The 15,205-nt window shown below is 33.5% G+C and overlaps 2 protein-coding genes across 2 annotated transcripts; both read left to right on the forward strand.

The window, feature by feature from the left end:
* Positions 1-3,021: 3,021 nt before the first annotated feature.
* Positions 3,022-7,586, forward strand: LOC120253213 (ent-copalyl diphosphate synthase AN2, chloroplastic-like). The gene is made up of 4 exons (XM_039261539.1): positions 3,022-3,105; positions 3,236-3,532; positions 5,844-6,315; positions 7,356-7,586. Exons 1-4 carry the CDS (start codon positions 3,022-3,024, stop codon positions 7,391-7,393), a joined length of 891 nt encoding a protein of 296 aa, XP_039117473.1. The 3' UTR covers positions 7,394-7,586.
* A 350-nt stretch (positions 7,587-7,936) lies between these two features.
* Positions 7,937-10,638, forward strand: LOC120253215 (bifunctional abietadiene synthase, chloroplastic-like). Its single transcript, XM_039261540.1, has 11 exons — positions 7,937-7,992; positions 8,130-8,255; positions 8,346-8,563; positions 8,657-8,777; positions 8,861-8,973; positions 9,045-9,274; positions 9,374-9,486; positions 9,586-9,684; positions 9,800-10,015; positions 10,091-10,229; positions 10,339-10,638. The coding sequence occupies exons 1-11, from the start codon at positions 7,937-7,939 to the stop codon at positions 10,636-10,638; spliced, it is 1,731 nt and encodes a 576-aa protein (XP_039117474.1).
* Positions 10,639-15,205: the final 4,567 nt, after the last annotated feature.

The following is a 15,205-nucleotide window of genomic DNA, read 5'->3' on the forward strand; positions in this document are numbered from 1 at the left end:
CCCAAATGACGATGAGATGATAGAAGGATCGAAAAGTGGTATCTTGGATTCTGATGATAATATGACCCTGGGTCAATTCCAGAGCGACGTGGAGATGGAAGCTATTGCCCGCAGTGAGGCGATTAAAGGAGGATTTTGGTTAAAGAAAGGACGGAGAGATCTTTTCCAACCCTAACTGTATCCTTTGCTCTAGGTTTTTTTTTTTTTTTTACTTTTAGGTTTTATGACTATTAATATGAATTTGATATATTGGAATTGCAGGGGTGTTTTTAGTGCTTGATACTGTTCACAGGATTAAAGAGTTTATTGCTAATCATAACCCGCCGTTTGTTTGTTTGGTTGAAACTAAAGTTAATAAACTCCGGAGTTCTAGCCAAGTTTTGTAGGAGCTTTCACAAGAAGTGGGAATGGGCAATTGTTCCAACTCTTGGGATGCCTGGTGGCATTATAGTGCTTTGGAGGTTTGAAGTTGGAGTTGTTACTCCAGTTGTTCAGTCTAGACATGAGCTGAACCTGGTGATCTCTGCTCATAAGGCAAAGGAGTGAATTCTTACAATTGTGCACAATCCTTAATTAGTTACCCAGCAGAGAACTCATTGGCGTTCTCTCTTGGGTATGCCAGGATTGGGTCTCCCCTAGATTTTGGTGGATGATTCTAATGCCATAACTTCTACCGCAGAACACAAAGAGGGGAGAGAGAGAGAGAAAAGGGTCAATTCCTTAGTTACTCTGTTAAATTGAGATTTTTTTTAAAACCATTTCATTGCTCAAAATGGAAATGGTTTACTGGACCTGGGATACATTGAATTGGATTTTACTTGGTGTAAGGAGCAACAAGGTTTTGCTTGGCTTTGGGTAATGTTGGATCAGTTTCTTGCCAATGTGTCTTGGGTCTCGCATTTTAGTTCTTATTTTAATAATCATTTGGTCCGTACTAATTCTGATCACTTGCTTCTTCATCTTACTGCTTTCATGCATAGTTTTTGTTATCGTAGCATTTTTTGTTTTGATAATTACTGATTAGAGTATAAAAATTGTCATATTACTGTTGCTAAGACTTGGAATGCTCGTTCTCTTTCTTCCCCCTATGCATGACTTTGCCCATTTAGTTTCTCGTACTATGCAAAATCTTATTCCTGAAAAAGGTATAATCTTTCTCCTTTAGATATGGACAGCAGGAATACTGAAAATGGCATAAAAGCCTTAGAGCAGCAAGTTTATTGCTCTATTCAGGCTTGGATGAGTTGCCTAGATAGTTGGAAGAAGGTGCCATGCAAGCCGGGCTTTTTTTTGCTTAAATTTTGTTGTTTTTCTTTATTGTCATGTTTAATGGTTTTAATTGTTTTTAGGACCTTTTTGGAGTTCTATATGTCAACGAAAACTTAGTGGTTACACCTAAATATAGTTCAACGTATTCTTTTGTTAATGCTATTTTTATTTTAATTGAGTTGTACCAATCCTTCTCCTTTTCAGGTTTATAATTTCCTATAATATTTTTTTTCTCAAATAGAACATATTTATTATTTAATTAAACAAAATCTTAAGGACCTGGAACCACGGATATATAAGACAATTGTGTTTGACCTTGAGGTTTTGCTCTCTTTTGAAACTTCGGAGAAAGATATATAGTTATTTATCCATTTTTTTGCAATATATATATATATATATAGCCAGAAATTAATACCAAATGTCTTTGTTGTGTATGCTATTTTTTAGAAATTTTAAAGGAGTACTCTCTGACAATAAATAAAGTTTATTTTAGTCTTCAAACTGTACATTCCTCTACCCAGATAGTGGTTACACCAAAATAATTTAAAATAGAAAAAAAGTACATGGCATAGGAAGAGTAATAATTGGTAGATCAAATCAAAATATAGTTAAAACAAATCAAGCATACAATTCTTCGTGATCTTTGTATATATAGTGGGAGACATGAGCTAATTAAGCTACATGCAGTGCTTATATTCGTTGTTTTCCATTGAATTATGGATAGCCTCACATGCCTGGTTTCTTCCCGGCTTGGCTTCTCCTGCTTTAAACGTATTGGGGATTATCACACATCATGCTCTTTGCTTTTCTCAAGGAGTGGCAGCTCCAGCAAGTCCAACAATCTTGTTGGAAGCCTCTCATTAAGCTCTAATAGAGCTTTAGGCATGAATTTATTTTATATATATATATATATATATATATATATATTACCTTGTTTTCTTGCTAAAAAATTATCATTTAGCATGTGCATGCTTCAGAGTTTTCTTTTTTGGTTTTTTCTTTAGCAAACTTTTGTTTTCTTATTTTATACTTACGGGTTGTCTATTGGTGTCTCTTTTAATTTTTTTCCATTTTACCAATAAATTTTTGGTCCATTAATATTAGTCATCTAAGAGGAGTGTCCGTGTTCTTATTGAGAAAATATATTCGAATCTTAGTTTCTGCATGTGGGGTGATGGCACAGATGAATTAAGATATTAACTCCTCACATGTATACATCTTTGACATGGCTTATCCATATTCGTAAAAAAAAATTAAAAAAAACATTCTTACTGTGCCTGAAATTGGATGATGTTTTTATTTTGCCATTTTTAGAGATATTAACCCCTCACATGTACACATCTTTGACACATCTTTAACGTGGCTTATCTATATTCATAAAAAATAATTAAAAAAAAAAAATTCTTGTTGTGCTTAGAATTGAATTATGCTTTTATTTTGCCATTTTTGCTCTACCTGTACAAACAAAATGATTACATCAACACAAAGGAGTAGGCATCAGATAAGCATTTAATAAATGATCTCACATTTAGGGCCCGTTTGGTATGATGTAAAGTTGTTACTTTCCCTGCAAAGTAAGAGAGGTGAATCTATTTCAAGCGTTTGGTTCTTAAAAATAATATGGTCTCCTTGTAATCATTTTTCACTTGATTAGTTGTTTTCCTATATGTATATATATATATGCTTTCCTCAAGATTTATATGGAAGTCTATTTTATTATTTATTGCAACTCAAGTTGCACGTGTAGGTAATATGGTCCCTAAATATACAAGGGAAGCACATGAATTCTTAACATCTGAGAAATTTGAACTACCAGAATGTAACAACACCAGCAAGGTAAACTTTACTAGCTGCTTCCAAAAACCCAACCCACAACTGTATTATATTCACAAGGAAGCTTACGATAAATTCATGTGTACATATATAAACTATGAGACCACACGTAATTGTAATTATATTGTTGCAGCCAAACAGCAGTGAAGAAAGGATGGGCACATTGATAATGAAAATCAAAGAAAAGTTTGAACTGATGAATGATGGGGAGATAAGCCCATCAGCTTATGACACAGCATGGATTGCCAGGATATCATCATTAGATAACCCAAAGAAGCCCCAGTATCCAATGACTCTGAAGTGGATTATTGAGAACCAGAACAAAGATGGCTCATGGGGAGAACCCAGTTCTTTCTTGCTCTATGACAGGCTTGTGTGCACTCTTGCATGTGTTCTTGCACTCAAGAAATGGGAAGCAGGAGAAGAGCAGGTTGCCAAAGGACTTCACTTCTTAAGGCTTTGTGTTTTAGATCTTGACAAGGAAACAACTATATCACTACAAGAAACTGCTGAATTAGAAACAGAAATTTAGCAACGGAATTATTCTGTTACTAATTCGCAACGAATCAACAACGGATTACTTATCCGTTTCAATTTTGAAAACAAACTTTACATCCGTTTCAAAGGTTGAAAGCGTGAGTTTTTGTCCGTCGTTAATTTGTTACTAATTTACAAACGGATTACAAATCCGCTTTGTAAATTAAGTAATGATAACAAATCCGTTTGTAAAATTAGTAACGGATTACAAATCATGTTTCTAATATTAGCAAGAATATAATTACATTGGTAATTTAGAAACGGAAAGAAATTCGTTGCTAAATTTATATTTTTATTAAAAAATATTTTTTTTTCTTTAAGATGATTTAGATAAAATGATAAATAACATTTATGTATATGTGTATGTATAATATCTATTTAAAAAATATATAATAGAGATATTTATTTATATAGGATTAGTATTTAATGATAATATCTATTTAAAAATTATTTGAGAGTTTTTTAAATGGCTTAGATATATAAATTAGACCAATAATTTTCTTAAAAGAATTAATATATATAATTCGAATGAATACAATAAGAACTTACAATATAGAAATTTTCTAAATATACTGATTATTTCTAGGTAAAATGAGTTTTAAAAAATAAAAATTATATAAAAATAAAATTGCAAACGGATCCAAGGATTTGTTGGTAATTTTACATCCCTTGGTAATTTTACTAACGGATCGTTCATCCATTGGTAATTTTACAAACGAATCCCTGTCCGTTTCTAAAATTACAAACAGATCTTCGGATCCGTTTGTAAAAGTACCAATGGATGAACGATCCGTTAGTAAAATTATTTTTTGGAATAAATTTTGTTACTTATGTAAATCATAAAATATTATTTTTTAATTATTAACAATAAATTAAGAAAGTTATTATTGTTGAGAAACAATTGATTTGAAATATTAATTGAGAACAAATTATTATTACCATTTATGAAAAAGTTATTATTATAAATTCATTAGAAAGTTAATTTTATGAGAAACAATTATTATTACCATTTATGAAAAAGTTATTATTATAAATTCATTAGAAAGTTAATTTTATGAGAAACAATTATTATTACCATTTATTTATTTATGTTATTATTTTATCTCTCTTGATTTTATAAATATATTAGCTTTTTTTAAATTATTGTACATATATATATATATAAGTCATTTAAAAAATTTCCAAATAATTTTAACATAAAAATATATATTTATAAAATCATGAAATATACCACTACATATAATTGTATTTTTAATTATTTTCATGATTTAAAATTAACATTGCATGACTTATAAATTTATAATTACCAAAATTTACTTTTACAAACGGATATAAGGATTTGTTTGTAAAAGTATAAACGGATCCGGGGATCGGTTGGTAATTTACAAACCGATCGGGGATCCGTTAGTAATTTTACAAACCGATCGGGGATCCGTTGGCAATTTTACCAACAGACAAGGATCTGTTAGTAATTTTACAAACCGATCGGGCGATCCGTTGGTAATTTTACCAACAGACAAGGATCTGTTTCTAATTTTACAAACCAATCGGGAATCCGTTGGTAATTTTACCAACAGACAAGGATCTGTTTGTAATTTACAAACAGATCCTTGTCTGTTGGTAAAATTGCCAACGGATCCCCGATCGGTTTGTAAAATTACCAACCGATCCCTGGATCCGTTTATATTTTTACAAACAGATCCCTGTCCGTTGGTAAACTTAAGAACGGATTGTAAAATTATAAACGGATTCCTGGATCCGTTTGCAATTTTATTTTTAATTATATTTTTTATTAATCATTTTATTTCAAAATAATCAATACATTTAAAAAAATTTATATATTTTTATGTTTTTTGGAAAAATTATTATGATTTTTTAATATTTAAGTTATTATCATATCTATTTAAATTATGTATATATATTAATTCTTTTTAAAAATTATTGGTCTTGTTTATATATCTGAGTCATTTCAAAAAGTTCTCAAATAATTTATAAACATTATATATTTTTAATATTTTAAGTAATATGAGTACAGTTAAGAAAATTGATAAATAAATATGAATTTACATAATAATATTAGAAACTGATTTATTACTTCGTTTTCGAATTTATTAATATTATAAAAAAATAATTAGTTTTTGAGACGAATTTAATATTAGTATTTAATTTTTTTAAACGGATTAAAAATCCGTTACTAAATTTAGTATATATATATTAAAAACCCTAAACGCGATGCCCCTCTCGCCTCCATCACATCCCTCCGCCTCCCGCCGTCACTTCGTGCTCATCTTCTTCTCTTCTCCGGCGATAGGCGGCGCCTCCAAGCTTTTCATGCTCCTCTTCAACCCCATACCTCGCCTCTACCACTTTGCCCCCTCCGCCCTCTGCCATCCTCGTTCCGGACCACTCTCCACCTCCGCCGGCCGTCGCCTTCTCCATCCACTCTCTCTCTCCATCTCACTCGATTTCGCCATGGATGTAGAATACGATGTCATACATCGGCGAGTGCATTCTCAGCGTCCTTCTCTCCTGTGAAGTGGCTTGAGAAGGACAACGTTAGGCTGTTCTCGCATCAAATTCCAGCTAGAAAGCTCACAGATATGGAGGGAGTGGACTTTCCGGGGGAGTGTTGGGAGCTAGATCCTGCATCACTCCCCGCTGATTTGCTTCGCCTAGGTCAGTGTAGATGAACCAAGCCTGCCTTTTTTGTCTGTTGGAATCTGAAAAAAACTGTTTTTTGCGGGCTATAGTTTAAATCTCATGGGTTGTGCTTTACTTGGTTGTTCTATTAATAGACATTTGATAATATTTTCACTATTTATACTTATTCGAGTTTTAACTTCAAGATATGTTCTTTTCTTGTTTGTTCATTTTTATTGTGTTATATCATAGCATATTGAAGATCATGTTCTGTTGTTCTGGCTATTCATCCTGAAATTTATTAACATGTCATCATATCAACGTTACACATGAACATTTTTGCTAATTGGCAGAGAGCTTGTGTTTTCAGTGATCGTAATATTGAGCATATAATGGATGCTTGTTGAATGTCAGAACTTACACCAATTCCATTGACAAGCAGATTGCCATAGTGCATTTCCTTACTCCGTGTGCTTCATAGAATAATTCATAGTGTTGCCCATGCTCAGGGTAACTCAGATCCCAGTAAGTTCTAAGTATTGATGCGAATTTGTTATATGCTAAATGGAAGGCTTGCTACATTTGATATGTAACTGAGTAATTCCACTTCATTGTAAAGATGCAATGCTTGATTTGGTGATCAGAATTTAAAGACAATGCATTCTTTGGTTATCGTTTTTATGGCACTTTTATATGATCATGAATTAATTGCTGAAGATTATATCTTGGAGCTTTTATGGAATGGGTAATCTTTTTTATAGTGCTTTCTTGGGCATTTAATGGAGTAATTATTTGTTTTTCTTCAATGAATTTTGGTTCAGGTTATTAGCCTTCGTATGATTTAAAATGCCACTTTCTATGTAAGATCATTTGGAGACAAAGGTGGTGCTCAATTATATGTTCCCAAAGATGGTGGCTGACAGGAAGTTTTTGGTTGCAAAGAAAAATTTGATCATATTGTTATTCAGACCACAGGTAAAAGACTGTTTGCTTGTCTGCACATAATCCAACTGTACCTATTTAACTGATTTGAAATGGTATTCATGCTAAGTCTAAAGAATGTGTAACATTTGCAGAGATTGGTGAAATAAAACCGCAGAATGTTGCAGAATGATGAAAACTCATCTTGTGGAAAGAAGGAAGAACACAAAATCAAAAGTAGACTCAAACTAGTATTTAGAGGTGTAAATTAACAAGAGATACTTGTATTTAGAGCTTTGTTCTCATTGTAATTTTTTTTTTGATGTTATATAAATTCTTCTCTTTTTTTGAGCTATAATGGAATTTGATTCATGATTAAAAGATCATAATTGTTGATCATAACAGAAAAAGATGGATGATGTTTACATTAATGTCCATGGATTTAATTTTTTTTTTAATGTAAAAATAGATTGCAAATATTTTAATATTTTTAAAAAATAATTTTTAAAATTTAAATTTGTTAAAATACATTTCAGAATTTAAAACAGATTAGCAACGGAATTAAATCTGTTTTTGAACTTTGTAACGGAATTAATTGTGTTGCAAATATTAAAAACGGATTTAATTCCATTGCAAATGTTAGCAACGGATGTGTAATTCGTTTTTAATATTAGCAACGGATGCAATCCCGTTACAAATATTATCAACGGATTTAATGCAGTTGCAAATATTAGAAATGACTTTAATTCCGTTTCTAAATCCGTTTCTGAATTTTGAAACGGAATTAAATCCGTTGTTACAAAATTAGCAACAAGCTTTTTAGAAACAGGAAAATTCCGTTGCTAATCTGTTTCTAAAATGAATTAGCAACGGATTAGAAACGAAAACTGTTGTTTGTAAATTACAATTTTCTTGTAGTGTATTCTCAGGACAGCTGGTTTTGAAATCATCTTCCCTTCAATGCTCAATGAAGCTAAGAACATCAGACTTGCACTTCCTTATGACCTCCCTTGTATTGAGAAGATTCACATTATGAGGGAGAAGAAAATTAAAAGGCAAGTTATTTAATCCACACACACATGCACACACACATATCTATATATTTGTGGTGTTAATTGTATGTAATGGAGCACTTGAATTGGCAGGATCCCTTTGGACGTGATGCATTCAGTTCATACTACATTGCTATACTCCCTGGAAGCACTGCAAGACGTGGTCCAATGGGATAAGATTATGAAGCTGCAGTGTGGAAATGGGAGTTTCCTTAATTCTCCCTCAGCCACTGCTGCAGCTTACATGATGACTGGTGACACCAAGTGTTTAGAGTTCCTGACATTTATTGTCAATCATTTTGGTGATCACGGTAATTCAACTGATTAAAAAAATTATTCACCTATCTCAAACAGTACTGTTAATTTATACAATCCTGAAGCCATGATTCTGTTCTTACCACCAGCTCCGTGCGTATATCCTATTGACATTTTTGATCGCATTTGGATGGTTGATACAATTCACAGACTGGGCATTGATCGCCATTTCAGTGAAGAAATTTCTGATGTTCTTGATTATGTGTACAGGTTTGGCCACATGTACTGTTCAACTGATGGAATGGATTAGGATTAACATTTGTTTGGGATGTTGGTATTTGCAACTAATGCAGGAACAATGGCAAACGAGGAGTGTCCTGGGGAAGAGACATTACACTCCCTGATATCGATGACACATGCATGGCCCTTCGGTTAATGAGAATGCATGGTTATCCCATTTCTCCAGGTAAACTTTTTTCTTTGCAATGACACAATAATCAATCATGTCTTAATTAGTTACATCTTATGCATAAACAGATGTCCTGGAGCTCTTCAAAGATGACAATGGAAATTTCATATGCTTCCCTGGAGAGACACATCAAGGGGTTTCAGATATGTTTAACTTGTGTAGATTGTCTCAGATTTCATTCCCTGGAGAGAGAATTTTAAGAGAGGCCAAGGCCTTTGCAGAGGACTATCTCAAATCTTGTGCACAACACAACCTAGTGGAAGATAAGTGGTCTTTAAAGAAATCCTTAAAGGAAGAGGTGAATTTATATCTATATTACTATATGTATATTTATATATATACAGACCTTAACTTAATTTCCTCAATCTAATGTTTTCTACTTGTTCATTAATAATAGATTAACCATGTTATGCAAAATCCGTGGATAAAAAGCCTTCAGAGACTTGATGTAAGAGAGTACATTAAGCACTATGGTGAGAATGATGTATGGATGGGCAAGACTGTATACCAGTAATTAGCTTAGCATGCATTCCCATGGAACTAATAAACAGTAATATATGCAAATCACAGTTACATCTCTGACAAACTAAATAAACATGTTCTTATCAGAGTTTCCAATGTCAATAATCCCATTTTTATGGAACTTGCCAAGTTAGACTACAACATGCTGCAGAGTATGTACCACAAAGAGATGAATTTTATTCTTCGGTGAGTGTTGTTCTCTTTGAGAACAACAGAGTTCTTCCTATATGTGTATATATATATATATATATTAGTGATTTTACACCTTATGCATCTTGTAATACAATGTCTGTCTTAGCAGATGGTGGGAAAATTGCGACTTTGATGAATCTTTAGTGTCGTCTGTATTTCCTAAGAAGGTGTATTATGCTATCGCCGCAGCAGTTTATGAGCCAGAATATGCAGCGTGTAGATCAGCCTATGCAAAGATCAACTGTATTGAGAACATCCTGAGAGATCTTTTTGAGAGACATGAATACCTTCACGAATTGAGACTATTTTGTCAAGCAGTTGAACAGTAAGCAACTTCAAATTTCCGCTAAAACTAAATAATTATACAATATCAGAATAAGCATTAGTACTGTTTTTGCAGATGGAATCAATCGCTTGCGTGTAGTCTCCCATTTAAACTGAAGGGATTATTCATGGCAATGCATGACACGTTGAATGACCTGGCAATCCAGGCTAGCAATGCACAAGGAAGGGACATTTTTCCATACTTACATGACATCGTAAGTAATACTGAGACAAAATACCGAAATGAAAAGCCTTCCGTTCCCTTCCCTTCAACACGGTTATGATATTTAAGGGGTTTAATTTTATCATTGGTATGGCGCACAGAGAGTGAAGCAGGCTGAGGCATACATGAGGAACAGGGAATTGAGAGAGGATGATAAGCTGATGGAGTCAATGAGCTTCGAGGAATACATGGAACACAAGAAAGAAGTGAGTGGTGTGAGCATGAGAGTTGTTCCTGCCATGTTTCTCATGGGGAAGCAACTTCAGGATCATACTCTTCAATGCCTGGACAGCCGCTCCAAGTTCCATGACAAGATGGCCCTGTTCTTAAGCCTGTTGGATGATGTCACAAAACACAAGGTGTATATTATATCGTTTAACTGTGATTATCATTACAAATAGTTTTTCTGATCTTAATAATGTTAATTATTTTAGAATAAAAATAATGATGATGAAGAGATGATGACAAGGAGAAGAGTAGGACTTGCAGTGGAGTACTACATGAAGGGAAAGAAATGCAATGAAGCAGAGGCAGTGGGCAATATAGAAGAGATGATGAAGGAGATGGTTGAGGAGTTGGTACACGAGTATCTGAAGCCAAGTAGAGTGCCTCGCCGTTTTCGCAGGCTCATGCTCGAGCACGCCAAGATCACTAACTTCAATGGATTTATCACTGAGACTTGTTCTGCAGCAGCAACAACTGCAAATCAGATGCTTACCACGGCAATGGAGACTCCAGTTTAAACACAAGCGCACACAAATGACAATGAGTGTGCAATTATTCAAATAAATTAATAATACTTTTATTTTTCCCATCCACCTCTTCGGTGGATGGGAAGTGTTTGGCTACTTAGTTCCGGTTTATTTTAATTTTTGTGCTCTTGTTATTGCTATGTTTCATTAACTTTTTGCTTTGTTGCTTTTTATGTGGATAGGAAATGATGAGTGTATATTGTTCATGTATTTTATATCTATTTGTATACTCATTTGGCATGCATTATAACGATAATGTGGAATTCAATACTAAATATCGTGTGTTTTGCATTAACAGACTTAGGGCAGTGCTTAAAGGCAAGAAAGATCTAAAAGAAGCAATTTAGACCGAAAACGATGAAGTTGAAGCTTTCTCGACATCATTAGAATAAGAAAAAGGTAAATTGGGTGGCTTACGGGCAACTTACGATTGACCTTCATTACGGCCATAAGTATAGTCCAGAAGACCTTGTGGGTATGTTTATGCCCGTAAGGAGGATTCAGAGTCAATTCAAAGGATCTTACAAGCAAGGCTTATGCCCGAAAGGATGATAGCTTGTAAGGATCATCCAGAGGAGTTTACGATCACAATGTACGTCTGTAAGGGAAGTCACAATAAGCAGACAACGAAACTTACGGTTCAGCGCTTACAGCCGTAAGTTGGACAGTAATATATTCAGAAGACCTTACAGATGAGGCTTACGGCCGTAAGCGTTCTCGTAAGGCTTGCAACTATCTTCTCCAGCTCTTTTATGCCTATCCTTTACGCCCGTAAGAAACCCATAAGTAATTGAGTATAAGTAGAACTTAAGAGGATTTCTAGGGCATCTATTCTATCTCTTTATTCTTTGGGAGCGATTCTTGGAGGCGAGATTGAGGAAGAAAATGGTCGAATCTCCAAGACCTTAGGCAAGATTTGGAGAGGGATTTGGCCTGGCATTCAAAGGGATTGGAGATCGTAGCCGTCAAGCTCATCTTAGCACCGCGCGTGGAGTCTACCTAGGCCACTCTCCATCTTAGGAATTAACAAGGGGGTTTTCATGGATCCTATGTTTACCTTTATTTTTTGTATCTTAAATGCTTACCCTCCATTAATCGAGGGCTAATTTGTAGGTGTTTGGGCATAGTTGAACTCTAGGGTTTATATTTTGTGACTTTGGTTGTTGGATCTCTTATGGTTTAATTAATTTCTCCTTTGTAATCATATCTATTTGAGTTTAATTGTGTGAATGGATGCTTGATTGCTATCGAGACGAAAGCTCTAGCTCTCATATCTTGTATTGCTACATGACGAGAAGAAATTCCCACTTAGCATAAACTTACCGTGATTCGAAATTAAGGATAATGGGTGCCCTCTAGTTAGGGTATCTAGGAGACTTTGTCTCCCACAATCCTTCTGAGTGGGTTGATGATAATCTTCGTTCTCTTTCCAATCATGTGCAGTAAATTTTAGGAGAAATCATATTTCTACTCTGTATTCGGATTAGGGACAATCTCTCTTTAAGGGGAGATTGTTTAATTAAGAGATTGTCATTAGCCCGCAATAAGGTTTCATAGAGTGTTAATGCGATTGTGTGGATGTTTGTATCAGTTCTGCACCGATTCAGTCACACTTCGCCTGAGAAATTAGGGTTTTGTATGCTTTTAGAAATTTTTCGGTTCAAATAGGATTACATTCTTAGACAACTGTTGTCCTGTACTTCATAATCCTAGATAGATGCTATGCTCGGATATCATTCTCTTCCTTGAATTCTCTACTGTGATTTTTCTGTATTTTCTAGTTCTTTTTTGTTTTTGTTTTCACACACTTCACATACTTCATTATAATAATTTTCAGATTTAGAGTTATTACTAGTATTCACTTCTTTCCCTGTGAACCGACACTTTGCACTTCAAGCACATTTTAATAAGCAATCGGCACATACACTTGCGTGCGTCCCTATCAAGAAGTCTTTATGCTCTTGTTACCATTTCTTTTTCTCTAAATAAATTATAATTTATTAACCGTCGTCAAAATAATAATAATAATAATAATAATAATAATAATAATAATAATAATTTTTAAAAGAATAGTAGACTACAAGTAGAATTCAAACCATCTACCTCTCTACCGGTAAAAATTGGAATTAATAAAGTACCAACTACCTTATTTATTTATTTTTTAATTATAAATTCTTATTGTTTATAAAAATTGTAAATCATATTCATTAAATAAAAACGGTAATATAAAATATAAATCCAGCTTAATATTTATATTCACTTGGTGAGTGTGCATGAGTTGGATGATCAATTTCTGGTGGTGCGCATGCTCTTAACGTGTGTTTTATCCACTTTATCAATAAAAATAAAATAAAATAAATAACTTTTTGAAAAACGGGAGTTTGCATGGAAAAAACAGACAAAAAATTAGTATAAACATCATGAAGGATCTACTTCATCCTTTGCACAAGTAAATCTTATTGTTCATATCTCATTGTTTACTAACAAATATATATATATATATATATATATATTTATACTTAATGATAAGAAATAGTTGATAAATAGTATTTATCATGTTTTATATAAAAAATATATATATTTTTTAACTTAAGTCTGAACAGAACAAGAAAGTGGAGAGGAAATTTTTTTTGAAAAGAAAAAGAAAAAAAATTAAGAAAGTACCTAGGAAAATAGTGAAGATAGAGAAAAATGTGATAAATATGATTTATCCAATTTTATAAAAAAATGATAATTACGCTATCATGGAAGAGATGATCCATCATGCTGGAGTCTCCTTTCTCTTTGTTCCTCTTTTGTTGTTTAGCCACCTATATTAAGTCGATCTCTTGTTTCACATTATTTTGTTCCAACTTTCATCTTTTTATAGAATTAGTGGTTTATCCATAAACTCCTGCACCCTTAATTAATTTTATTTTAGTCAAGGATATTTTTGCAAATTTAATTCTTATCTTTATCTCATTTATTTCTCCATTGTAGGTGCAACCTGTGCCTATCAAGTAATATAATGTTCTTAAAAGCAATGTTGTCAATTTCAAGACGAACTAGAGAATACTAGTACTAACGTTCGTCCTATTATCTAGGCTAAAGTAATAGTCGATGAACAAAGTCAAACAAAGGCAAGGATACTAAAGTAAAACTAATCACAGAATTGAATAAGGGGCAAATCAAGCATAAGACAAAAGTGTCTGGGCATAGACTTTTTTTAGGATTACAATGAGGTACTAGACAAGGTGTATCGAATGAATGCAAAATCAATTAGACCAAGAGAGTTCCTAATACATACTAGCACTTTCTCAAGGTAAATAGTAACTAGTCTTATACTGCTCTGATACAGACTAACTCATGATGGTAATACACTCTATGAACTCTTTCTAGAGAAAACACAAGTTCAGAGGACTAGGCAATCTTTCTCTCAAAGCGATTGCCCCTAATCCTATATGAAGTAAAATTATAATCTTGTCCAGCAACTTACTCCCTACAATTGCATTATGCACAGAATCCTAATGTTAACTCACTTAGAAAAAACAGCAGGAGTGGAATCTCAATCCTAAAGTGTCTTATCTTTAAGCTAACTAGTGTTTTCTTCCAATTGCGGTATGTCTACACATGGTGAATCTCTCAATTTCTCACTCTCGTACAACAAACATAAAACTCTTGACTTTCTCTACAATAGCGTACAAGACAAGAAAAACACACAATTGAATCTAAATAGAGATAATGCATTATAAAAGTCGATGAAAGATTGAAAGTTCACAACCAAGTCTCAAACAAGTAATCCTAGAGTTCATCTACAACCCCAAACATTATGAAAATTAGTTCTCGATTATTGGAGAACAAAAATCCAATCCAAAGGAAATAAAGTACATAAAGAGAATAATAAAACTTTCTCAAAGCTCTCAATCTCCACGAATAGCTCCCTTGAAGCATTAAACATTCGTCTAATCTCTCACTTTTGCATTTTTTCCCTGAGAAGATATGCAGTAGAAGCAGCCCAAAGGGAGGCCAAAAAGTAGAGAAGAAGAGGTCCTTATGGTCTAGTGCTTACGGTAGTAACGGTATCCAAAATAGTGCCCATAATCTTCTTGGGTTGGGTGTTACTCCCGTAAAAGTATTGTAGATAGTGCACTACAGTAGTACTCCTTGTGATAGCACCCGTTAGTCTAACTGTAAGTCACTCAAAAAACTTTGTGCTTCTTCTAAAATTGGCTCAAAT

Source organism: Dioscorea cayenensis, chromosome 26 (assembly GCF_009730915.1).
Source record: "Dioscorea cayenensis subsp. rotundata cultivar TDr96_F1 chromosome 26, TDr96_F1_v2_PseudoChromosome.rev07_lg8_w22 25.fasta, whole genome shotgun sequence".
NCBI classification, from domain to species: domain Eukaryota; kingdom Viridiplantae; phylum Streptophyta; class Magnoliopsida; order Dioscoreales; family Dioscoreaceae; genus Dioscorea; species Dioscorea cayenensis.

What these genes read in the sequence shown, in the direction of transcription:
- LOC120253213 (XM_039261539.1), top strand. Translation starts at nt 3,022, where the DNA reads ATGGTCCCTAAATATACAAGGGAAGCACATGAATTCTTAACATCTGAG. An exon ending in AATGTAACAACACCAGCAAG is followed by an intron (nt 3,106 to 3,235) that starts GTAAACTTTACT and finishes ATATTGTTGCAG; the next exon opens with CCAAACAGCAGTGAAGAAAG. An exon ending in CGCTGATTTGCTTCGCCTAG is followed by an intron (nt 6,316 to 7,355) that starts GTCAGTGTAGAT and finishes TAACATTTGCAG; the next exon opens with AGATTGGTGAAATAAAACCG.
- LOC120253215 (XM_039261540.1), top strand. Translation starts at nt 7,937, where the DNA reads ATGACTTTAATTCCGTTTCTAAATCCGTTTCTGAATTTTGAAACGGAA. An exon ending in AGAAATCCTTAAAGGAAGAG is followed by an intron (nt 9,275 to 9,373) that starts GTGAATTTATAT and finishes CATTAATAATAG; the next exon opens with ATTAACCATGTTATGCAAAA. An exon ending in TTTTGTCAAGCAGTTGAACA is followed by an intron (nt 10,016 to 10,090) that starts GTAAGCAACTTC and finishes CTGTTTTTGCAG; the next exon opens with ATGGAATCAATCGCTTGCGT.